Source organism: Geotrypetes seraphini, chromosome 15, assembly GCF_902459505.1.
Source record: "Geotrypetes seraphini chromosome 15, aGeoSer1.1, whole genome shotgun sequence".
NCBI classification, from domain to species: domain Eukaryota; kingdom Metazoa; phylum Chordata; class Amphibia; order Gymnophiona; family Dermophiidae; genus Geotrypetes; species Geotrypetes seraphini.
In genome coordinates this window covers 9,276,088-9,301,218 of record NC_047098.1, presented here as the reverse complement: position 1 = coordinate 9,301,218, position 25,131 = coordinate 9,276,088, and the positions used below count along the sequence as shown (strand labels likewise).

The 25,131-nt window shown below is 38.4% G+C and overlaps 1 protein-coding gene across 15 annotated transcripts in view; it reads left to right on the top strand.

Annotated features, from left to right (window-relative positions):
* Positions 1 to 25,131, top strand: part of VPS13D (vacuolar protein sorting 13 homolog D) — a 301,308-nt gene that overhangs the window by 105,927 nt on the left and 170,250 nt on the right. For 12 of the 15 annotated variants that reach the window (XM_033922659.1, XM_033922651.1, XM_033922648.1 and 9 more), the window contains 8 exons: positions 4,777 to 4,983; positions 7,739 to 7,828; positions 9,280 to 9,420; positions 11,149 to 11,265; positions 15,615 to 15,689; positions 22,096 to 22,201; positions 24,416 to 24,568; positions 24,909 to 25,044. In XM_033922659.1, the coding sequence (XP_033778550.1) occupies positions 4,777 to 4,983; positions 7,739 to 7,828; positions 9,280 to 9,420; positions 11,149 to 11,265; positions 15,615 to 15,689; positions 22,096 to 22,201; positions 24,416 to 24,568; positions 24,909 to 25,044 (1,025 nt within the window). The remainder of the gene's footprint in view (positions 1 to 4,776; positions 4,984 to 7,738; positions 7,829 to 9,279; positions 9,421 to 11,148; positions 11,266 to 15,614; positions 15,690 to 22,095; positions 22,202 to 24,415; positions 24,569 to 24,908; positions 25,045 to 25,131) is intronic. The other 3 variants (XM_033922660.1, XM_033922663.1, XM_033922662.1) reach the window with 3 other exon arrangements.

Below are 25,131 nucleotides of genomic sequence, written 5' to 3'. Positions count from 1 at the left end.
TAAAGCGGGGAAATTATTAGCAAATTTTCTAAAAGCAAAGAAAAGAAAATCTAAGATTATTGCAATTAAAGATACACAAGGTAACACACATACCAACACAAAAGATATTATAACACAATTTCTTGATTTTTACAAAGAATTATATACATCCAATTCTTATAAAAATAAAGAACAAGACGGATTAACTTTTTTAAATTCATATATTGGACCAAATATTCCAGATCATATAAAAGGAAGTTTAGAAGAACCTATATCTTTAAAAGAATTAGAAACAGCATTGAAGTCTCTTAGAGTTGGATCCGCTCCAGGTGGAGATGGGTATACTGTTGAATTTTATAAATTTTTCCAAAATATCATATTACCACATCTGTTAAATTTGTATCAATATCAAATAAAGAATGAAAATATTTCTGGTACTATGGCAGAATCGATAATTATAGTCTTACCAAAACCAAACAAAGATCCTACTCTGGTTTCAAATTACAGGCCTATTTCATTATTGAATGTGGATAACAAATTAATGGCTAAAGTATTAGCATTAAGATTGGCAAAAGCTCTCCCTTTCATTATTGATGTACATCAAACAGGATTTATTGCTAAAAGACATTCATCAAATAATACTAGATTAGCATTCCACTCATTAAATTTAGCAAAAAATATAAATGACCCAGTTTTTTTAATATCTTTAGATGCAGAAAAAGCCTTTGACAGAGTGGAATGGAATTTTATATACCAAGCTTTACAATGGTTTGGTATAGGATCCGGTTTTATTAAAATGATTCAGACATTGTATAGCTCTCCTGGAGCAAGATTATATATTAACAATAATTTATCAAATAGATTTAACTTGCATAGGGGAGTTAGACAAGGATGCCCTCTGTCTCCTTTACTTTTTGATATTGTCCTAGAACCTTTATTAATTGCAATAAACAAAACTAAGGAGATAAAGGGAATATCATTTACCAGTTTTGAATTTAAATTATCTGCATATGCAGATGATATATTATTATATTTAAGAGAACCGGAAACTACTATTCCAAGTATACTTAATTTAATAGAAAAATATGGTACTTTTTCTGGATATAAAATTAATTGGAACAAATCTGAAATTCTCCCAATAAATGTTCATTGTACCAAAGGATTATTTGAACCATATTCATTTATTTGGAAAGATGATGGTATAAAATACTTAGGAATTATGATCAAAAATACAATTGAAGACACAGTCAAAGAGAATGAAAAACTTTTATTGAAAAAAATAACAGAAATGTGTGAGCAATGGAATCCATTACATCTTTCTTGGTGGGGAAGAATTCAAACAATTAAAATGATGATATTGCCTGTGGTTTGTTACCAAATGAGTATGATTCCAATATTTTTTCAGGGGTCATTTTATAAAAAACTTAACAATGTTATTACAAAATTTGTTTGGTGTGGGAAAAGACCAAGAATCGCATTAGTATCATTACAAAGACCAATTGTGGAAGGGGGGGTAAATTTTCCAAATTTTTATAGGTATCATCAAGCCTATATCTTAAGACAGGGTATGTATTGGATCCTCCCAGACCTTTTAGAAAATGTACCAGATTGGCTGTATTTAGAATGGCGGCTCCTGTTCCCTTTATATCCAGAACAGTTAATAACTATAACAATGCCTAAAAGATACAAAGACCACAGAATTTTATTTGACACTTGGAAAACATTGAGATATATCAGTAATCTATCACCAGAACCTATTGCTAAATCTCTAAATCAATCAATATGGATAAACTCCAGGATCAGAATTGGCGGAATTAAAATCGTATGGAAACAATGGATAAATGCAGGAATAAGAACATTGAATGATGTTATATCAGAAGGATCACTGCTTAGTTTTTCACAATTGCAAAATAAATTTGGATTAAATAAAACACAATATTTTAAATGGATGCAATTGAAGCAGGCCATTCAGGAAGGGTTCCCTGAATGGAAAAATCTAAATAATCAATATAGTCTACAGGTTCTATGTTTCCAGACGGATTTTTTGGGTCACCAAGCCGCAAAATGGTACAAACTGATATACGGATTTTTAAATAAAAAAAAGAAAACAGGTCTTAGGGATATTTGGAGTATTGAGATTGGTCAGACAATTTCTGAATCTCAATGGCCACGATTTTGGTCCTGGAGATTAAGATCTACAAGGTCAGCATCTATGAATCAAACATGGTTGTTTTTATTACATAGAGTGTTCTGGACCCCAACGCGCCTGCAAAAAATAGATAGTACTAGATCTAATAGATGCTGGCATTGTAAATTGGAAATTGGGACATTAGATCATTTAATCTTTTTCTGTCCCTGTGTAAACGCATTTTGGAATTCAATTTGGCCCCAAATTAATAAATTACTAGAAAATCATGTAGGACTCTCATATGACACTATATTATTTGGCACTGCAATGAGAACTAAGAGTCCGATTTCAGCAAACAATAATAAGCTATTACTAATATTAACAGGAGTCGCCATGCAACAAATTACTCAAAATTGGAAAGATTATACCAAATTAAATTATACGTTCTGGTGGAATTCTGTCTGTCATATTTATAAAATGGAAAAAATAATAGCGTTACAACAGGGAAATCTTCTTAATTTCAAGAAAATTTGGCAACCATTGACAAATTATTCTAATGATTAGTTTCTTAGCACAATGATAAAAATTATATATGAATGGGGTGGGAATTGATTAATTAATGGAAACATATTATATAAAAAGGGGAAGGGATTTATATTCTATATGTTATTGTATAATCTTTATCATATTATATTTTAAATAATATGAAATATTAATGATAATATTTTGGATATGTAATAATTAATATATATTGTATGATTCAAATATTGTAAGAATGGAAAATTTATAAATAAAAAATTTAAAAAAAAAAAAAAAAAAAAAATATATTTTGCATAGCAAACCATTTCATTAATTACTTCTGTTGATGGAGATTCTCCCCGTACCCCTTTGTCATGCATTTGTTCAGGTATGTTGCTTGGCTTTGGGACGTAACTGGATTTATTTACCAGCTCTCAGGTTAAGAGGGGTGGAGCATGTGCTCAGAAAAGTTGTGCATTTCTGCAATACCTGGACTGTGGGTTGGGATCGAACACCTAGCATATGGCATCCTCCAGAGATTAACAAAGAAGATTATTGAAGCTATAAACCTAATTTTCCATTATTCTTTCTTCTAACTTTTATTCCTACTTTCACTGACCTTCCTCTCACTTCAGATTGCATTCCTGGTGATTAATCTGTGGGTGCTGCACAATTGTATTTAAAATTCACCACCCAGAGCTATAGAACATATATAAAGGAGCATCAATATGTCATCTCTTCCTAATTTTTAAATTTTTGAGTGACTATTTTCACACAGGGAACCCAGCCCTGTAACTCGCTCAATTCTTCATTGGTCTTTATGTATATATTTCACTAGTAATGATATTCAGTTTATTACTCTTATACTTCATTTGTTTGTTATTTTATTTACTTATCTTAACTAAGAACAGGACCATGAACCAGTTATGATGCAAACATCCTTATTGCTCATAAGGTTTGTCTGATTTCAGAAACAGCATGTGTACTTAAGCACAAATTTTATAAAATGCATGTAATTGTAAAATACACCAGGAGTAAATGTCTGCTGGTACTTTCCTTGGGGTAACTTTAGAAGGGAAAATAGATGCTTAATTTTTCACTGGCAGTCTGTCCTAATGTTAACCCACCTTGGGGGTCATTTTATTTGAAACCATTTAGATTTACCGTATATACTCAAATATAAACCCATCTGAATATAAACTGAAGTAACCTTTTTCCCCACCAAAATATGGGGGGAATAGGTTGACTCAAATATAAACCAAACTCATGGCAGTCTCAAAAGGTTACTGTGCGGAACTCACATCAGCCATTTTAAGTAGTGAGACTGCACGGGGCAGGAGCATAGGAAGAGCGCTCTTGCCCTGGCTCACCACTGGACCAGCAGGCCTTAAGGTAGTCCCGGGGAGAGGCCTGTGATGGGTCTATCATGCCTTCTTTGAGAAATTCCCTAAACCCTATTTGTTCTGTTTTAATTAGATTATAAGTTCTATTGAGCAGGATTGCCTCTTACGTGTTTAATGTACAGTACTGCGTATGTCTAGCAGCGCTATAGAAATAATTAGTAGTAAGACTCGAATATAAACCAAGACCCCCATTTGGGGCCATTTTTGGGCCCCAAAATCTAGGTTTATATTCGAGTATATACAGTAGGTGGCAAATGCATGCATACATGCCGGTGGTATTGTCATTTGCTTATGCATGTGAATGACAGTAATCTGGCTAGGTGCTGTTCTGTAAGTATGTGCCAATCTTTGATGCAGGTGGGCATTCACATAGGTAGTGTGTGGGTGGAGCATGTGCAGGGTACATATTTACATACGTAAATTATAGAATACTATGATATACACGCAGACTTCTCCCATCTAGGCATGAGCATTTACATCCATTCTACTGGTTACACTAGTATTCTATTAAGAAAACTAGGTGCCTACTTTTCTTAACAGAATAGGCTCTAAATAAGAGAATTTTTGTTGCAAATAAATGTGTGCATTATAGAAACACACACCTACTATTGCCTGCTCTGAGAATCAGCAATTTTCAAATAGCAATAGTCTGCTTTGTGATTGTAATATTGGTATAGCTGCTATTTATTGTCGAACTCCTTTCATTTTGCTTATTTGCTGTGTAGCCCACTATGTCTTTCTTTGCAGGACAGTTGAACAAAGCTGCTACTTGGTTGTTTAAGAATGCTGAACCTCTAAAGACACATTCAGTGAGCTCTGGTAATAAGGATGGGAATGGGGATGTGCCAGTTCGTAAGATCTCTGGTGTGGAGGTGAAAGCAGAAAGCGTGTGCATTTGTTTCATTGATGACTGCATGGACTGTGATGTTCCTTTGGCCGAGCTGACTTTTTCACGTGAGTACTGACTTGTTTCCTTACCTAGCAGGGATGCAGTATGAAGGGTGAACTTCTGAATTATGTGATGAAATGGCTGTTGCACCACTGAGGAGTAGCCTAATGGTTAGTGCAGCAGGCAAATCCCACTGTGGCTAGTTGAGACTAGAGAGTTGCACAGGGACAGAAATCCCACCCGTCCCCGCCAGGATCCTCTCCATCTCCACCCGTCCCCGCCAGGATCCTCTCCATCTCCACCTGTCCCCACCAGGATCCTCTCCATCCCCACCCATCCCCGCAAGGAATTACCTCCATCCCCGCAAGGAATTACCTCCATCCCCGCCTGTCCCCATAAAAAGCAGCAATTACTTCTGACAGGATCATCAATTCCACAGTTTCTTTTGTGTTTGCGCTGCTGTTTTCCTTGTGGAATCTCTTAGGTGGAACCCTTTTGTTTTCTGTTCAGGTAATTAACTTATAAACCCCCTCTTTTACTAAGGCTGACGTGTCCATTATATTATATGGACAAACCCTGCTTCCAAAGCCTTCCATCCCCGTGGGAGTCCCGTGGGCCAGAGGGGGGTCCCCCTGGGAGTCCCGTGGGTTAGGGGGGACCCCTGCGGGACCCGCGGGATTCCCGCGATCCCCGTTCCCGTGCAGACCTCTAGTTGAGACCTTGACAAGTATTTAAGCTGTAGCACTGCTCCAAGACGTTTCTCGCTATGCGATTATCACAACAGGCACCAGATTCTCTTGTATGACGTTCTGCTCCAGGTCAGGTTTTCAGGATATGCATGAGATAAATTTGCATCTCAAGGAGGCAGTGCATGCAAATCCATCTCATATATATTCATTGTGGATATCCTGAAAACCTGACCTGCCTGTGACTCTCGAGGACCAGAATTGCCTACCCCTGCTGTAGAACAAAGTGGATTTTTTAAATTAAAAAAACCCAATGTTTGATTGATTCAATAAAGTGCCTACATCAAGTACATTCTTTCTGCAGTATACTTTTTATTTTTTTTTATTTTTTTGGGGGGGTTATCACTTAACCTCCCATTGCCTCAGTTATGAAATTAGCTTATGTGCTCTCTTAGGACAGGAATATGCTTGCTGTTCTGAATGTATCTCAGCTTGACCCAAATTCCAATAAATAAATGCATCTGATCACTACTATGTGGACACAATACTGCACTGTTCTGATCTCCTCCCTTGGTTTTCATTACTGTTTTTACACCGATGGTTTCCAGATCTACAATATACCAGAAATATCACCAGTAATCCAGGCCCAAGTCTCAGCCTGCTTGTCTGACATTGTTGCCTGAATGTCCCAGTACCATCTGAAACTAAACATGGCCAAGACTGGGCTTCTTATCTTTCCTCCTAAACCAGTGTATCGCAAACTATGTGCTGTGGCAGATTCCATGTGTGCTGTGAGACGCTGGTGAGGAAGAGAAGCGCCAGCTGACTACTTACAGGATATGCCTTTCGCGACGAGAGGCACGTCCTGCAGGCTGTCAGCCAACTCCAGCTCCTTGTGCCCCACGCCTATCCTCCGTCTTTAACCCCTACAGGCTTAGAGATTGGCTCAGGGCCACAGCTGGAGGGCCTCCACGCATGCGCGGATGTTGGCGTGATGTCATCACGCAAACATCTGCACTTTTCCGGATGCCCTCCAGCCCTGGCACCGTTTAATGTGCCATGGCGTTAAAAGTTTGCGAGACACTGTCCTAAACCCACCTCTTCCCCATTCTCTATTTTGTATGGATAATATTGTCCTCCTCCCTATCTCCCTAACTCATAACTTTGGGGTCATCTTTGACTCCTCTCTTGTTGGTTGCATACATCCAACAAAGTACTAAAACTTGTCATCAAAATTTCTCCCTTTCTGAACATGCTACTAGACCCTTATCTTAAAGTACACTACGGGAGCGCCTCCACCGACATGCCATGTTTCAAAGTTTTCATCAGGGTTGAGGCTCCCTGCATGAGATTAGCAGCAATTCTCATATTGCGCTCCATTGAATTCCATTCAGAGCGTGACATGAGAGTTGCCTGCTATTCTCATACTGGGAACCTTGACCCTGATAAAAACTTTGAAACATGGCATGTCGGTGGAGACGCTCCCGTAGTGTACTTTAGGATAAGTTCTTTATATATGAATAATTTTTTGGAGAACAAATATTGATCATCGCTGAGTTTGCACAGTATTTTATATTTATTATTGCTAAGTTTGAACTTTATATTTAAGAAGAAAAAAAAAAAAAGCCCCCGAAGTAAAAATACAAAAAAAGGATCCATTGAAATTTAAAAGGCTTAACAGATCCGCTTATTGTAACCTAGTCTTTCTTGATAGTGTTTTTGAATTATTTCCTGTCTTTTCAAACATCTTGCCCTAGTTTTCTAATTTCCTGCATATTGAGGTTTAATAGAGTTACTAAATGTTAATTTTGGTTGGTATTGATTCTTATTATAATTTCCTTTAATTTGTAACTCTATTTTCATTGTCAAGATATATGCTTGTAAAAATTGAAAATTTTGATAAATAAATAAAAATTAAAATAAAAAAAAGATCCATTGAAGAAAAATGGCTCATATTATCCTTATATGAACTTTATCCAAAGGAAAGTGAGCCCTCTGAGGATTCTACACACAATAAAAAATATATTTATTTGATTGAAAAGATTGCATCTACTATATTTTTATATTATACAGAATCAGCATACTGAAAGGGGGGGGGGTCAAAAAAAGTTCTATCAATTTTTATGTATTACAGGTTTGAACTTCCTACAGCATGTGGGATGCAGCCCTGAAGGCTTTGCTCAGTTCACTCTCTCAGGAGATTACTATAACCGGGAGCTTTCAGGTAAATATCAATATGGTATAATACTTTGACATTTTAGGAGTAGTGGAATGTAATTCATTGAAGCTATTTTATAACATAGAAACATAAAAATATAATGGCAAATGGCCTGTCTAGTCTTCCCATCCATAGCATCCACTATCTCCTCCTCTCCCTAAGAGATCCCACATGCCTGTCCCACGCTTTCTTGAATTCAGACACAGTCTTTGTCTCCATCATCTCTACCGGGAGCCTATTCCATGCATCTACCACCCTTTCTGTAAAAAAGAATTTCCTCATATTACTCCGGAGCCTATCACCTTTTAACTTCATCCTATGCCCTCTCATTCCAGAGCTTCCTTTCAAATGAAAGAGACTTCCCTCATGCACATTTATTCCATGCAGGCATTTAAATGTCTCTATCATATCGCCCCTCTCCCGCCTTTCCTCCAAAGCTGACCTGGCTAGTCGGAATTGGTTTTTGGACCCCAGTTAGATTACAAAAGTTGAATAGCTCTAAGTCTAATAGATGCTAGCATTGTAATCTCGAAGTAGGGACTCTAGATCATTTATTATTTTATTGTCCCTTTATTTTAACCTTTTGGAAATCTATTTGAGGTCAAATAAATTGTTTATTGGAAAACCATGTGACATTATCTTATGATACAATTCTATTTGGAATATCAATGAGGGCACAGAGTCAAATTTCATATAACAATAATAAGCTTTTATTGATCATGACAGGAGTCACCATACAATAAATCACATTTAATTGGAAGAACTGGAATAGACTCAATTATTGCTTCTGGTGGAATTCATTATGTCACATCTATAAAATGGAAAGAGCAATTGCTATACAAAGAGGGAACCATAATAATTTTAATAAAATCTGGGGGCCATTGACAAGATATTGTAATGAATAAATACCATTTTTCCATTATAAATGCAATAAGAAGGAAGGGATGGGGGAGGGATTTTATAATTTTATTAAATATTTAGATCAATAATAAAGAATATTGTATATGAGTTTTGTGAACACACAGGTTATAGTTGGATTGGGAGGGAATGGGTTACAAATTTTAATGTTTTAATGTTGAATATGATAGAGATTCAAGTGTTGTATTCAATTCAATTAAACTGTTATCTATTGTTACATTTGTTGTAAGATGTAAAATGAATAAAGATTAAAAGAAAACCAACAACAAAAAAACTAAATGGCATGATGGAACTGAGGGGCGAAATGGCATAAACTGGAGACATTTCAGTGGTCTTCTTGACTATCTGGCACTATGTAAATCAGTATTTGAATTTTATAGACTTCATAGTTAAACATAGCCAAATCCTTTGAAGCCGATTGGAAGAACAGAGCACTGAGTGTGAGTCTCATTTGATTGGACATTGGCATATATAAGAAGTGTCCAACACAGCCTTCAGATGACTGCCCAGTAGATACCATGATTTCTGTTTTCTTTCAGGCTGGGAGCCATTTATTGAACCTTGGCCCTGTTCACTCTCCTGGCAACAACAGGCAGCTAGCCTTCTCCACCCTCCTCGGCTAAAGTTGGACATGAAGGCAAAGAATCGCTTGGATATCAACATCACCTCTGTGCTAATAGGTACATGAAACACTATATTACACCTCAGAGCACAGTCTTTAGCCAGGACCAGCCATTGCTCAAAGGCGATATTTCTTGGCAAAGCTAAGATTCATGCATACTGCATTCCATAGAGTATTGGTCTTCTGGCTAAGGATCATCACTCTAATGCCCGGGCCAGAAAAGATTATGAAAATAAGGGAACCATCTGTTGGGTAGTGGCACCTGAGCTGAATAAAAGGTAATAATGCTATTGCCCAATAAGGGCCAGGTCTGATTGAACTGGAAGCCCAAAAGGAGGGGAAGGAAGCAACTACCAGGGCAGAAACTATAAAATGAAAGAATATGAAAATCAAACATATGAAAGAGTTGAACTAGTCTTGGGTCATGTGGAATATGATTAAAATCTCTCAAATGTATTGCTAATGATCACCTTTATATTGTATCATGCCAAGAGTCCATAAGATGTAATGCACAGTCCTGTTACACTCAATACAATGGTAAATATTTCTGTATCTTTTGGCCACATTTTCTTGGTCTCCAACTGCATTTCTTGGTGTTTGAGGATCTTCTGTTTCTCTACACAGTTCACAAAATGACACTTCTGTTATTAATACCATTCTCATGGTTTTCTCCATTACCATTATATTCAGTTTTCTTTCATTGAACTTTATGGGTTGGACGGAAATGTCCCAGGTGTTCACAACTTTATTATTCTGTTATGTCCCTTCCAGATTCCATGCGCTAAGTGTTCAATCCCAACCCGCAATCCTGGAGTTGCAGAAATCCAACACTTTTTTCTAAGCCCATTCTCCACCCCCTTAGCCTGAGAGCTAGCAAACATATCCAGTTACAATTTGTGCAAACAATCTGTGCAAGAAGTCTTTTGCAGTTGCTCTGCTTCTTTCTTTTTTTGGGGGGTGCTTGTTGCACACAGGTTAGTTCTACATTGCTCCTCAATGATTTTCTGAGTTGCCTTTGTGCCTGTTTATTACTTGTTCATGTTTTACAGAGCAGCCCAGTTCAAGACTTGTTTGTATTGTTGGGGGTTCTCCCCCTGTACCCCCTTGTCATGGATTTGTTCAGGTATGTTACTTGGCTTTGGGACTTGACTGGATATGTTTGCTAGCTGTCAGGGGGTGGAGCATGCGCTCAGAAAAGTGTTTGGATTTCTGCAACTCCCAGATTGCGGGTTGTGATTGAACACCTAGCGTATGGAATTCTACAGGGACTAACAGAAAGAAGATTATCAAAGATATAAATGTAATCTTCCATTTTCCAGAATTCTCTTAAGGTCCTGTAACCTTTTTCCAGTAAAGCAATATTGTAGTGTTTGCAAAGTTTCCAATAGATGAGACATGCCTCTTGTATGAAGACCATGGTGTCTCTTCTCTCCATTTCTTTCTCATTCATATGTATTTCTATATATGGAAGGGAAAGGAATACATGAACACATTTCTGTGTATATCTCCATGTTACAAGGTAATCACAGAGTTATGTCCTGTGAGCTAATTCCTTGTATAATGAGAAGGGTAGCAAAAACATTTGAAACTGTCTTAATTATCCCTGGAAAGCTATTTCCCTTCAGTGGATAAAAGGCTTTTGTTAATACCAATGTGTTCCCATTACTACAAACAGTAGTAGGTATTTTGAGTTTTGAGTAACATTTTATCTTGATTATTCTATTTAATTTTCTGTCATCTTAAAAATGTAGTGTGAATTCACCATCTGATAACTAACATATTTCAGAGCAATACATCAGTACCAAAGATTCCTGGATGGCTGACTATTGTAAACAGGAATTGGACACATCCAAGGCTGAAGACTGGATGGGTTCTTCGGTGGATCCCCCGTGCTTTGGGCAAAGTAAGTTCTTACTTTTTTTCTGTATGAGGACAATGATACCTGGTTAGATTGCCCATTTGAAAACTCCCTCCTCCTCCAGTATGGCCAGAAGTATGTGCATTGCTTTGTCTTACATACTTTAAGCTGGGCTACAGAGTGGCTGGGTTAAAGCTGGGAGGAGAGAGTACACATGGGAAGTTAATTTTAGAACAACCCCCCCCCCAACAGGCATTTCCCTGCACCCAGCTATAAAACCTGCCAGCTGGCACTATGACACATCTGGCACTATGGCACATCTGGGCAGTTTTCTTTAAAAATGTGCATGCAGATCTGTGAATGGAGAGTATTCCTGCACCTACAATCTCAAGAGGCATTCGACAATTCAAACTCTCCCTCCCTTCCCGAAAAGGAATTAAAGGAGTCAAGAACTTTAGCCATTTTTCGTCTTTCAAATTTTCCCAACTATAGAATGAACTCCCTTTCCAAGTTTCCAAGTTTTATTAGTGCTTGATAAATCGCTTATTAAATACCTAAGCGATGTACAATTCAAGTAAAATAGAAATACAAATACAATGACCTTTAAATAAAAAACAAACTGGGTTAACACACATGAAACAAGAGGGTAGAGGGGGAAAGTTACAATATATTAGTAGAGGAAAATATACATTTAAGGGAAAAATAACTCAGGGAAGGGAAAAAAACAAAATTATGGGATATTAAATCTATTGTTAAAAAATAAAAATTTGTAAATCTGAGATTCAAATGTTAAAAGCTTCCTTGCAAAAATAGGTTTTTAAAGCTCTTTTAAAAGAAATGAGGTCCTTTATGTCTCTAATATACTGAGGTATAGAGTTCCATAAGGTAGGGGCGATAATTGAAAACATGTCTTGTCTTCTAGTCCTTTTCAATGCTTCTGCCAATCTTTAAAAACTTTTTTATTTGCTAAACACTTTGAAAATGAATCCTTTTGAAATTCTTGTTGGGTTTTTTTTTTCAGTGTTTCATTCTTAATTATTGTGTTACCGAGTCAAGCTTCCTCTGGTTGATGACCCGGTATATAAAGCTAAGGACTCCGTTTACTAAGGTGCGCTAGCGGTTTTAGCACGCGCTAAACGCTAACGCCTCCATAGAACTTGCGTTAGTGTTTTTCGTTTAGCGCATGGTTAGCGCGCGCTAAAACGCTAGCGCACCTTAGGAAAAGGAGCCCTAAGTTTTACTTTAGTTTAAATATTCAGTGGAACAGAATGGATAATTATATCTTCAGAGCTTCACGCTTATTTTACTACTGTTTATTTCTGTTTCGCTGCCAGCCTTAGTCTTCTGAACGCTGAATGTTATGTTAGGTGCCATCAACTCGTGCTCGAGTCCTAGCGACTTGATGAGTTACAGATCTAAAGAGATTGGTTGTCCTCCAGCGTCATCACCATGGTTGTTTTCCATGTGTCCAGCCATCTGATTGCAGGTCGCCCTCTTTGCCTGGTTCCTTCGATCTTTCCAAACATAATGTCCTCCTCCAATGATCTTTCTCTTCTGACAGTGATAAAGCTGGGTTGATCTCTTCCAGAATTGATTTGTTAGTTCTTCTGGCAGTCGACAGTAGTGCTGCCTGATTCAAGGAAAAAAATTTGATTCACTTCACTTTTCCTGCCCAATCAGGTGTTTGTTTTTGTTGGTTTGTTTGGGGTTTTTTTAAACATCCTGGCGGGTTTATTTTGTATCCTTTTCACCCACCCCACCCCATTTTTCCTTCTCCAACCCTATGCCAGTGCTGTGGTGTAAACAAAAAAGATTTTACCTCTCTGTGAGGTCCTAACTCACGCTCAAGTATCTTTCCCTTCCTCCCCTCCATTATGATGTGCAACATTTCTTTCTCCCTGCCCTCCACCTTTTGTCCAACATTTCTCCCTCTCACTCCTTTCTACCTTTACTCTCTGCCCATGTGCAGTATCTTTCCTCCCCTCCCACCCATACTCCTGTGCAAAAGCACCCCACTGACTCTCCCATCTTGAGACCTGACATACCTTCAAGGCCTCCTACAGCAGCATCTACTCATGGTCTTCTCCATTAGGGCTTCATCAGTGATGCAGCAGAGGGAAGGCCCCGGTGGGGCAGGCTGCGAGCAGCCCATTCAGAATGATGCCACTGCTGACCATTCACCGCCAGTACTGCTTTAGGAGGCCTCAGAGGTATGTCCGGTCTCACCGGGTGGGGGGGGAGAGGTATTGGTCGCTGAATCGGTGAGTCTGATTTTCTCAGAGAACAAACTGATTCGAATCAGGTAGCACTAATCCATGGCATGCGTAAAACCCTTATTAGCATCTACGCGCCATGTTTATAGAATAGTTGCACTTGAGTGGACGATTGCTGCTACAAATTGCTAGTTACACATACAAGTGCTAGGTGTTATTCTATGCAAGTGGGCTGTACCAATGGGCAGAGCATGGGTGTATCATGCATGCCACCTAGCAACATGCATAATTTATAAGTAAGCCTGCACACTCCAGCCACTGACCTTGTATAAACAGATGCACCTATGTTTCAGTATGCATTGTAGCACTATTTTACAGTATAATGGCATTAGGCATACCCTAACACTATTATAGAATTGCTAAAGGCAGATTTATATGTACATTTTATAACTTTCTGTATGTGAAATTCCTTTGAAAATTATCTCCCTAATGACTTGCATGGTCAAAAATATGTTACCCATGCTGATATTTTTTATTTTTAACTACATAAGCAGTTGGCATCTGATGCCATTCATATAAGTAGTTCTAAATATTGCACCTTGTATGTTTACCCAAAAGCTTGTTATTAGTTAAGCACAGTGGAGGGGCCATAGGCGCCTGAACCAATCAAGGCCTTAGGTCCCTTCCCAGTGCATTCTGGGATAACATCTGTTTAGACCTGTCAGTAATCTTGGGCCCTTAGCAGCTGTTGGTAGATTTAAGGCATACCCTAGCAATGTTATGAGCATTGATTGGAGGGCTTATTTTAATATAAAAGACCTCGTTTTAATACTTACGAGGTTGTGCATGGCAGAGTCAGAGAGTTTAGGAACACATGGAAAAGCACACAGTGAGCCATTCTGTACATCGGGTCAGCAAATTAGGTCATTGCTAAACCAGTGCAACTGGTTTAGCGACGATCGTTAAACGATTGGAGAGTTTAGTGCATCCGGGCCTTAATCCCATAAACTTTTTTGCTTGGAAAAACAGTTCAGCCCTCAGCTTGATGGCCACTTGGAAATCCCCTTAGATGCTATTTTGAGCATGGATGAAACAGTTTATTTGGTGCTCTGTGGTGGTTCCTCTGCAGGAAAGAATTCAGCTTTGATGAAATAATGCACAGTGCTGATTTCCTTATTTCTCTACATCTGTTCTTTGGAATTGCTAGGAATAGTAGAATCCTTTTTACCAAAAGCACCATGAAGAAATGAGCTCCTTTAGCTTAGTTCCAGGGCTTGTCGCATTGGAGCAGGCAGAGCATTGCACTTGTTTATGGTGCTGCTGGAACACTTCAGGGCAATGCAGTTCATGAAGGAACTTCAGCAGAGAACAACCTTTCAGCCCCAAACCTTCTCAGAGAATCAGAGAGTTGCATTTCCCTTTCAAATAATGTGGGAGCCACAGCTATTTTGATTGTGGAGAATCAAATCAAAAGCAAACCTTTGCTTTTGTGGAGAAAGATCAGATCGGGGGAGGGAGAGGAAGCTGACCAATGGTGGGCCTTTACTTTTAGGGAGGGAAGGAGAGGAAGTGGGATCAGATCAAGGGTGGGCCTTTTGCCTGTGGAAGGAGAGAGGAAGATCAGATGGGGGGGGGGAGACTTTTGATCTTGGAGGGAGCAGAATCAATGGGGGGGGATTATGTTGTGGGGGGATCCAGGAGGGGGTGCCAGTTGATATTCAGTGCCAGCACCCACTTAGCTAATTGGGCTGTTAAGACTGCTATTTTTGCAGTCCTACATGCCTGGTTAGCTATGTAGACACTGGCACCGAATATTGCTGGCACCCACAGAACTCCAAGTTCCTTCCTGGCTCTGCCCCCAGAATGCCCCTCTCCTTCCAAGTATCACTGAATATAGGTAGATGGCCGCTTGAGCACCATTTAAGTGGGCAGGAGCTTCTCCTGCCCCCTTAAGTGACTTCCTATATTGGATCCTCAGTATATGGTATGTAAGTAAATAATTGCCAAGAATGCCAAGTAAACCTGTTAAGGTAAGATGAGGATTAAAAAGAATATTTGCATGATACTGCCTCTTTGTGTAATGTTTCCTCACTTCTGCATGTGTTACAGAAATGAATCTACCTCTGCTGTGTGTCTGCTTTTTCTCCTTTTCTTGCTAACTTTGTCTTTCCTATCTGCCAGGCCTTCCCCTTGTCTACCTTAGAACTAGGAGCACAGCCAGTCTGACTAACCTAGAGCATCAGATCTATGCTAGAGGTACAGTACTGAACAGAGAGAGATTGTTTTGCTCTGCAGGTCAAAGAAATGTCAAGCTGTTCATTCCCAGCTGATCTCATCCTTTGTTTCTCTAGCTCATTTATCACAAATAACTTGTTCTTCTTAGGTCCATCTTTTGCCCTTTTCATTTAAAGTTTAGTGAAAACTCATAACAAAAGAGAGGAATGTTTTGTGTGCTTCTGGTCAGATTTTTTTTTTTTTAACACAGTATTTTAACCCTTTTTTTGCTGACTTTTCTTTGCTAGCCAGTTGTCATCCTGCTTACAAGCCCTTTAATGTGTTCCATTCTGCTCTCATATTCTGCTCCTCTTTGGAAGTGTTAATTCATTCCACTGCATGACACAGGAGTCATCTTCAGTTCATCTTCAGAGGAAGGGCTGTAGCTCACTGGTTGAGCTGCTGCCTCTGCACCCAGAGACTGTGAGATCAAATCCCAGTGCTGCTCCTTGTGACCTTGGGCAAGTCACTTAATCCTCCAGTACCCACCCCTTTGAATGTCAGCTTTGAAATGCCAAAGTGACAAAAAGGCAGCATACAAAGCTCCTTTACCTTTCCCCTTTCATCTTCGGAATTTTGTCAGGGTTGAATTTTGTCTTCACAGCACCCAAAATAAAACATGGCATTGTGCACAAGCAGGGAGATTTTCAAGTTACTGGATCATGTTTGCGATTAGAGCACAAGCAAGTAGTTTATGGCTGGACCAACATCCTCCCTGGACATAACCCAAGTTTGTTTCTTTGCAATAAAGTAAAATTTTGCATCCATAATGCTAGAAAGTGTAGTGGCACCCTCTGGCAATAGACTCTGGCATAATTAGTATGTGGATATTTGCAGAATAGCACTTGGGCTGCATGCTGGCATCTACACGCATACATGCTATCTGCTAGTATTTAAACATGTATGCATGGAACATGTGTGTAAATGTGAGTACCTAAGTTATAAAATGGCTCCTCCTCTACAGTAATCCACAAGAAGCTTTGTCAGGAAGCACTTTTTTTTTTTTGTTCAAATTCTTTATTCATTTTTTCATCTTACATCAAGTACACAAATATTACATCATCTGAACTTGTACACAACACTTGGATTTCTTACTATTATCATCTTAAACACATAAATTAATTCCCTCCATCACCCACCCTTCCCACAAATATTGTAGTCAAAAATATCATATAAACATTAGCACTTAATTGATTGAACATCTGCTCAGCAGGATACTTTCAAGTTGAGATTTGAAATGTCCTTTAGTCTATTAACAATGTAGTTCCTTTGTATAATTTTGTACTGTATAAACGTATTTGTAAGCCACTCTGATAGTCCACTCATGAGCAATATGTCAACAATAAATAAACTGATTAATAGATTGAAATATAATATATAAATGATATTTTGAATTAAATTACTTGTGGGAAGTGTGGATGGGGGGGAATAAATTCATATATGTAAAATCATAATTGTATGAATATCAAGTGATATGTAAAAGTTAATATGATGTAGTATTGTGCACTTGTTGTAAGATGGAAAAATGAATAAAGAATTTTTTTTTAAATATTTTATTTATAAATTTTTCATTCTTACAATATTTTAATTGTATATAAAACATCAAGTAATACATGAAATTAAGAAGATTCCCTTGTTGTAACGCTAATACTTTTTCCATTTTATAAATATGACAGACAGAATTCCACCAGAACGTATAATTTAATTTGGTATAATCTTTCCAATTTTGAGTAATTTGTTGCATGGCGACTCCTGTCAATATTAATAATAGCTTGTTATTATTTGCTGAAATCGGACTCTTAGTTCTCATTGCAGTGCCAAATAATATGGTATCATATGAGAGTCCTACATAATTCTCTAGTAACTTATTAATTTGGGGCCAAATTGAATTCCAAAATGCGTTTACACAGGGACAGAAAAAAATTAAATGATCTAACGTCCCTATTTCCAATTTACAATGCCAGCATCTATTAGATCTAGTACTATCTATCTTTTGCAGGCGCGTTGGGGTCCAGAACACTCTATGTAATAAGAACAACCATGTTTGATTCATAGATGCTGACTTTGTAGATCTTAATCTCCAGGACCAAAATCGTGGCCATTGAGACTCAGAAATTGTCTGTCCAATCTCAATACTCCAAATATCCCTAAGACCTGTTTTCTTTTTTTTATTTAAAAATCCGTATATCAATTTGTACCATTTTGCGGCTTGGTGACCCAAAAAATCCGCCTGGAAACATAGAACCTGTAGACTATATTGATTATTAAGATTTTTCCATTCAAGAAAATTTGGCAACCATTGACTAATTATTCTAATGATTAGATTTCTTAGCACATTGATAAAAATTATATATGACTGGGGTGGGATTTGATTAATTATTGGAAACATGTTATATAAAAAGGGGGAGGGATTTATAATTTTATGTAAATGTATAATCTTTATCATATTATATTTTAAAAGCTATGATTTATTAATGATAGTATACTAGATATGTAATAATTAATTATATTTACTATGATTCAGATGTTGTAAGAATGGAAAATCTATAAATAAAAATTAAAAAAAAAAAAAAAAAAAAGTAATACATGAAAAATTGTGATTACAAATATTCAATTTATCATATAAAATATAACCCTCCCCTTTTTTCATTTCTTAAATCCATATAATATACATTCCCCTCCCCTCCCCATTCTAATATAACCGTTATTAATGTGCTATGAAATCTGATCATTGGAATAACGAGTCAATGGTTCCCAAATTTTCTTAAAATTATGAATATTTCCCTGTTGTAATGCTATTGTTTTTTCCATTTTGTATATATGACAGACTGAATTCCACCAAAATGTAAAATTTAATTTAGTGTAGTCCTTCCAATTTTGAGTTATTTGTTGCATGGCGACCCCTGTCAATATTAATAATAGTTTGTTATTGTTTGCTGAAATCGGACTCTGAGTTCTCATTGCTGTACCAAATAGTATAGTATCATATGAGAGTCCTACATGATTTTCTAGTAATTCATTAATTTGGGGCCAAATTAGTTTCCAAAATGCATTTACACAGGGACAAAAAAAAATTAAATGGTCTAATGTCCCGACTTCTATTCTGCAATACCAGCATCTATTAGATCTAGTACTATCTATCTTTTGTAAATAAATAAATTAACTTGAAACTTGACAAACTTAATTGATTTAACACCTGCTTATAGTGTAGACTCACACTTATTTTTCTTACGATTACTGATGCTTACACACATTAAAGAAGTCGCAATGCTTCTGTTGATGAGTAAAGCAATATAATATAAAACCAAACATACAGTATTTTGGAGTAGAAAGACAAGATGTGAGAGGTCACCCAAACTAGCAGAGCATAAGGGAGGGAAAATTCTTCCATAGTTTAAAAAAGAAATCTGGCCTTAAGTGACTTTCTTAGCATCATTCACACTACATGACCATTGACCAGCAAGTAGAGAGGGAGAGAATACAGAATTGTGCTGTGTTCTAGAAGATCTGTGTGCAGCTTCAACGAGTATTTTTCTGTTTCCAGCAGGTGGAAATGGATGTGCTCTGCGGCTCCTGGATCAGCCTCTCAGCTAGTTTCTGTTCCAGGTAGTCAGTTGACTCCCAGATGAGCAATGAGCAAGGGAGTTTTCCAATTTCCACTTGGAGATATATCTAATGGTTACTGGGTCCTTCCCACCCTCTTCAACAGTGACTTTCATCCCTTTTTTTTTTTTTTTTAAGAAAATTCAGAGAAGAGTAAGGAGAGCTTCTTTCGTCCAGTATTGTATCTCAAGAAGCTGAATCACTGTCTGTTGGTTTCTCACTTCTGACTAGAGACTTCTCATTCTGTTATTGCATTGGGATTTATTGACAGCCCTAGACTTCAAGAAGGCTTATTTTCACATCCTGATCTGGCTACCTCATCAGAGATTTCTAAGGTTTTCCTTTCTGGCCCAGCACTTTCAGTTCCAGGCAAAGCTGTTCAGACTAGCCACTGTGCTCAGAACATTTTCCAGAGCCATGGTAGTAATGGTGGCATATCTCTTACATTTTAAGAGTTCAGGTTCACCCTTACCTGGATAGCAGGATCATTTGGACTACCTCCATAGTATTGCAGCTACTCCTCCATTCTCTTGGCTGAGTGATCAACTACATGAAGAGCACAGTTGTTCCCACACAGACTCTGGAGTATCTGGGAGTTCTCTTCTTCACAGAACAGGGGAAGGTGTTTCTTTAGATCAAAGACAGATGAAACTACAGCTTCTAATCCGTCTCCTACAACAGAGGTTTCTTACACGGGATTACTTCCAAGTTCTGGGTTTGTATTCCGTTTTGAGAGCACATATGAGATCTCTTCAAAAGGCATTGGTTTCCCTTTTTTAAGATTTCCAGTGTCATCTGTCTTAGATGGCAACAACCAGAATCCGTAAGAAGTAGCAGCTACATTTCAGCAAATCTATGCAAAGAGTTATCTTTCCTGATAGTGTACTGGGAAATTGGGATGCCAGTTTCTTTGGATGGTGAATGCATTATCAGTCTCAAGTGGCTCAGGGCACATGGACAAAGGAAGAAACTTTGTGGTCCATTTATCACTTGGTGCTAAGAGCAGTTTGGAAAGCTTTACTGGCAGTTTCTTTTCATCATGAGGGACATTCTTCAACAATACCACGGTGGGAACCTCTGTCAGTATATGGTGGGGGAGGACACAGTCATTATCGGGCATTGAAATCATACTGACTTTTCAGCTGGGTTCAAAAACATTTGATCCAGGGGTGGACAACCATGGTCCTGAAGGGTTGCAACTTAGTCAAGTTTTCAAGATTTCCATAATGAATATGCATAAGATCTATTTGCATAAAGTGGAAGCAGTACATGCAAATCAGTCTAATGCAGATTCATTTTGGAAATCTTGAAAACCCGACTGGATTGTGGTGCTTGAGGACCATTGTTCTATTTGTCCAGAATGGAATCTTAATTTGGTGCTTAAAGCACTTCAGAAGACTACAGTTATAAGCCTATTAAGAAATCTTCTCTTAAATATCTTCCCTTAAAAAAAGATAATTTTAGATGCTTTAGCTTTGGCCAGGAGAGATTCAGAATTTCAGGCAAAGATTCCTTCCTTCACGTTACCATCTCTCCATTATACAATATAACCTAGTCAGTGAACCTTCCATTATGTAGAGAGGATTGCGACGATCAGTTCTCCACCTTGAGACTGTTGGATTTTAGAAGAACATTGATCAAATACTTGGATGTTAACTACTTTTGAAAGTCTGACTGGCTTTTCAATCTTTTTGGGAAGTCAAGAAAGGGAGAGGCTGTTTCAAAACCTACAATTGCATGCTGGTTAAAAGAGACCTTAACTTTGGCCTATCATCTTGTGGAAAAACAGCCTCCTTCAGTATTGAAAACTCACTCTGTAAAGGGAGCAGCAACTTCATAGACAGAAGTGAATTCAGTATTGCCAACTGATACTTGCAAAGTAGCAATTTGGTCCTCTCTTCATTGCAAATTGCATTGCATTGCAAATTGGATACAGCAGCATATTGGGGATTCTGTCGTTTATGCCACAGCTGCAGGGTCCCACCTTTCTTGAGGACTGCTTTTTACATCCTGTAAGTTCCCGAATAGTTTGGAGGATGTTAAGGAAGAAGAAATTAGGGCTTACCTGGTAGTTCTGTTTTCTTTAGTCCTTCAGACTATTCCAGAAACCTGCCCTATATTGGCTGTCAGTAATTTGCTATATTTACAGATTTATCTTGCTGTTGTCTTCTGCTTCAAGACTCAAGATACCATCTTTTTTCAGAGGTTATTAATCGTTCTTATTTTAGCTAAGGTGTTTGTTTGTTTGTTATTAAGTACAAAACTTAAGAAAGGGCTAAAGTTGTTTTCTTTACTGCCTCTTTGTTTCTTTAACTGCTTTGTTGTCTAAATACTGAATTAGAGCTGCACACAATTCTGTATTCTCTGTCTCCACCTGCTGATCGATGGTCTTTACACCTGAAAGTTCTGAAATAGACTGGAAAACTAAAGGAAAGAAAATGATCAGGTAAGCCCTAATTTCTCCATATTCACAAGCATTCTTACTCCTCTATGCTTATGAATGCCTTCACGTATCCTGGAGCTTTCCTTATGCATCATTCAAACCTACTATGTGTGCACACCATCAGTTTCACTATTTTCATTACTTTGAGTAGCCTGGGGACTTTGTAGGATTCAGAGATTGCATTATATATGTAGGCATTATAGCATGTCAAAAAGTAAAGGTAGATGGAGCGTGTAAAGATCTTATTTTGACTGCATCTTGACTCCATAATATGAAAGAGAAGTACGGTACTTATTCATTTCATCTGTGTGTGTTGTTTGTTTTTTTTTCATGCTGTTATAGCAGATATGAAGACTCCAAAACGTCGACAGCCTTTTGTCCCATTTGCTTTGAGAAATCATACTGGGTGCACTCTTTGGTTCGCCACTTTAACGACAACCCCTACCCGGTAAGAAGCCTACTACTCCTAAATTATTTCTAGAGCGCTACGAGACGTACGCAGCGCTGTACAGAGTCATAAATTTCTCTAACACCATAAGAATGTAATGTGTGTTGTACTGGGTTAGACCATAGGTCCATTAAATCCAATGGCTATGCTAGGTAATTGAAGGTACCTAACAGATCCCAAAACATTGATCCATTCCTTGCGGCTCATAATACCATAAATAGTGAGACTAATTTGCAATGGCATTTTGCCTTTCATGCAAACAGTTCTGTTATTCTAGAGCAGTTACCAGTTTTTATTTCTAATCTGTGTGACTGTTTTCAAAGGCTAGACAAGAAGCAACGTTGTTTTTAACAGAAAGGGTGATAGATGCGTGGAATAGTCTCCCGGAAGAGGTGGTGGAAACAAAGACTGTGTCTGAATTCAAGAGAGCATGGGACAGGCAAATGGAATCTCTCGGGGAGAGGAGGAAATAGTGGATGCTGCGGCAGGGCAGACAGGTTGGGTCATTTGGCCTTCATCTGCCGTCCTGTTTCTATGTTTCAATTACGGTTGGCCCAGCGACAAAAATGGTTAAGGGACAGGAGGAGTTGCTGCACAATGAGAGGCTAGAGAAACTGGGCCTCTTCTCCCGGAGACTGAGAGGAGACATGATTGAAACATTCAAGATATTGAAGGGAATGGACTTAGTAGAGAAAGAGAGACTGTTTACCCTCTCCAAGGTGAAGAGAACGAGAGTTAAAAGGGGATCGATTCCGTACAAACATAAGGAAGTTCTTCTTCACCCAGAGAGTGGTAGAAATTTGGAATGCTCTTCCAGAGGCTGTTATAGGAGAAAGCACCCTCCAGGGATTCAAGAAAGGGTTAGATAAGTTCCTGCTGAACCAGAACGTACGCAGGTAAGGCTAGACTCAAATAGGGCACTGGTCTTTGACCTGCGGGCCGCCACATGAGCGGACTGCTGGACAGGATGGACCACTGGTCTGACCCAGCAATGGTAATTCTTATGTTCTTATGGTGCAACCTAGAGTAAATTATTTTGAGAACAGAATTTAAACTTGTTTACTTTATTATTGACCGTATGTCTTGGCCGACCACATGCTTGTGTTCTTTCTGTCATGTGTATAAGGGGAATATTGTCAGATAATGGTGATTTCTGCATATGGAGGGCTGGGCTGGAAAGAGATGCGAGTGGTAGCAAACGTCAAATGAGAATATACTGGTGCGTGGCACATGACTGTAATTTTGACATCTGCAATTTATGATCTTTGTCTTCAGTGTAAACATCTCATGACGACAGCAAAAGATGAAATTGATGTGATTCAATAAAGAAAATTACAGTGGTACCTCAGAATCCGAACGCCCCAGAACTCGAACAACTTGGAATCCAAACAATTTTTTTAATTTAATTTTGCTCCGGAATCCGAACGCTGCTTTGGAATCCGAATGTATGGGAACTGCAAGCGTTGTTCAGCCCAAAGCTTCCCCTCTGACGCAGTTTCCTGTTTCTACCTGGGCGGTTCACATCAAAGGGAAGCTTTGGGCTGAGCACCGCTTGCCGTTGCTGTTGCCAATCTTGCTGTCTATGCCGGCGGGGGTCTGATCTTGCTGTCTCTGCCAGTGTGTTTACGGTACTGTTAAATTTATTTGTGGGACCAAGGAACAGATTAATCCAGTTTCTATTATTTTTCAATGAGAAAAATTGTCTTGGAACTCGAACGTTTTGGAACTCGAACAAGGTTCTGGAACGGATTAAGTTTGGATTCTGAGGTACCACTGTACTTTTATCTGCTGAGTAATATTTTTCATTGTTTCGTATGTGTCTGACCCTTGATCTGAAGGGAAACCAGATGTTATTTGTGCAGCTTCCTCTCTTGGAATTTGTATGTACAGTTCACTTTAGGATCATATGTATAATATGACTTGATTTATTGTACACTTGTTTGTATAATGTAAAAAGGAATAAAGATATTAAAAAAAAAAAAAAAAGGATCATATTCTGTCACGATCATAGAGGAAACGATTATGGATATAGTATGTTGCGATGGGCGTAGTATCAGCCACGATTGAGTTACGTTTTACAGCTCAGGCCTGGAAAGCTTCTCCCAAAATACAAGCAACTGGTCGCATGATTCATTTTTACTCCCTGATTCAACTGTGTCACGCGGAAAACAGATTAATCACTCTGCAGTTCTGTTCTGTGTGGTTTGATTGCAGGGCAGCCCTGTCCCACAGCAGAAGTCCTGATGTTGTCCCTGAAGGAAACAGAACCTTCCTCGATGATGCACACAACGTTAGTCAGTGGAGAGAAGTCTTCCCAGGGGAAGAGGTTCCTTTTGAATTTGAAGCCAGAGGGAAACTGAGACACAGGTGAATTTCTGTTCCACTTTTCACTTGCCAGCATTCTGAGGAGGGTGAAGTGGTGAAAGAACAAGAATTCTCTGCCCCATTGACATATACTAATCCATAGGTTAATGTTCCTTTGCATTCAAGCTCTGTAGAACAATTGTGGACAAAATTTAGCTGAAGACCTGACAGAAGAATGGCATGAAGTCATGTTTTCATGCGCTATTTTCTAGAAATATCATAACTCATGTTTTTGTGTCACCCCAATCCTGTTAAATATCGGACCCAATAAAAGTCTTGTGCCCTGGCCTTTTTGAGATACTAGGTAGTGATATTTTTCCACATGCCCTTTTTCCCTGAACAGGCATACGCATGATTTAAGAATTCATCAGCTGCAGGTGCGGGTAAACGGCTGGGAGCAGGTCAGCCCCGTATCTGTAGACAAAGTTGGAATCTTTTTCCGCTATGCAGCTCCTGACAAGAACCCTTCTTCATCTACAGTAAGTTCTGCCCTGAATGTGTACTCTTTGACCAGTTTTGGGGGCTGTGATCAAGAGGGCATGGTGCAATTTAAAAAAACATTCAAA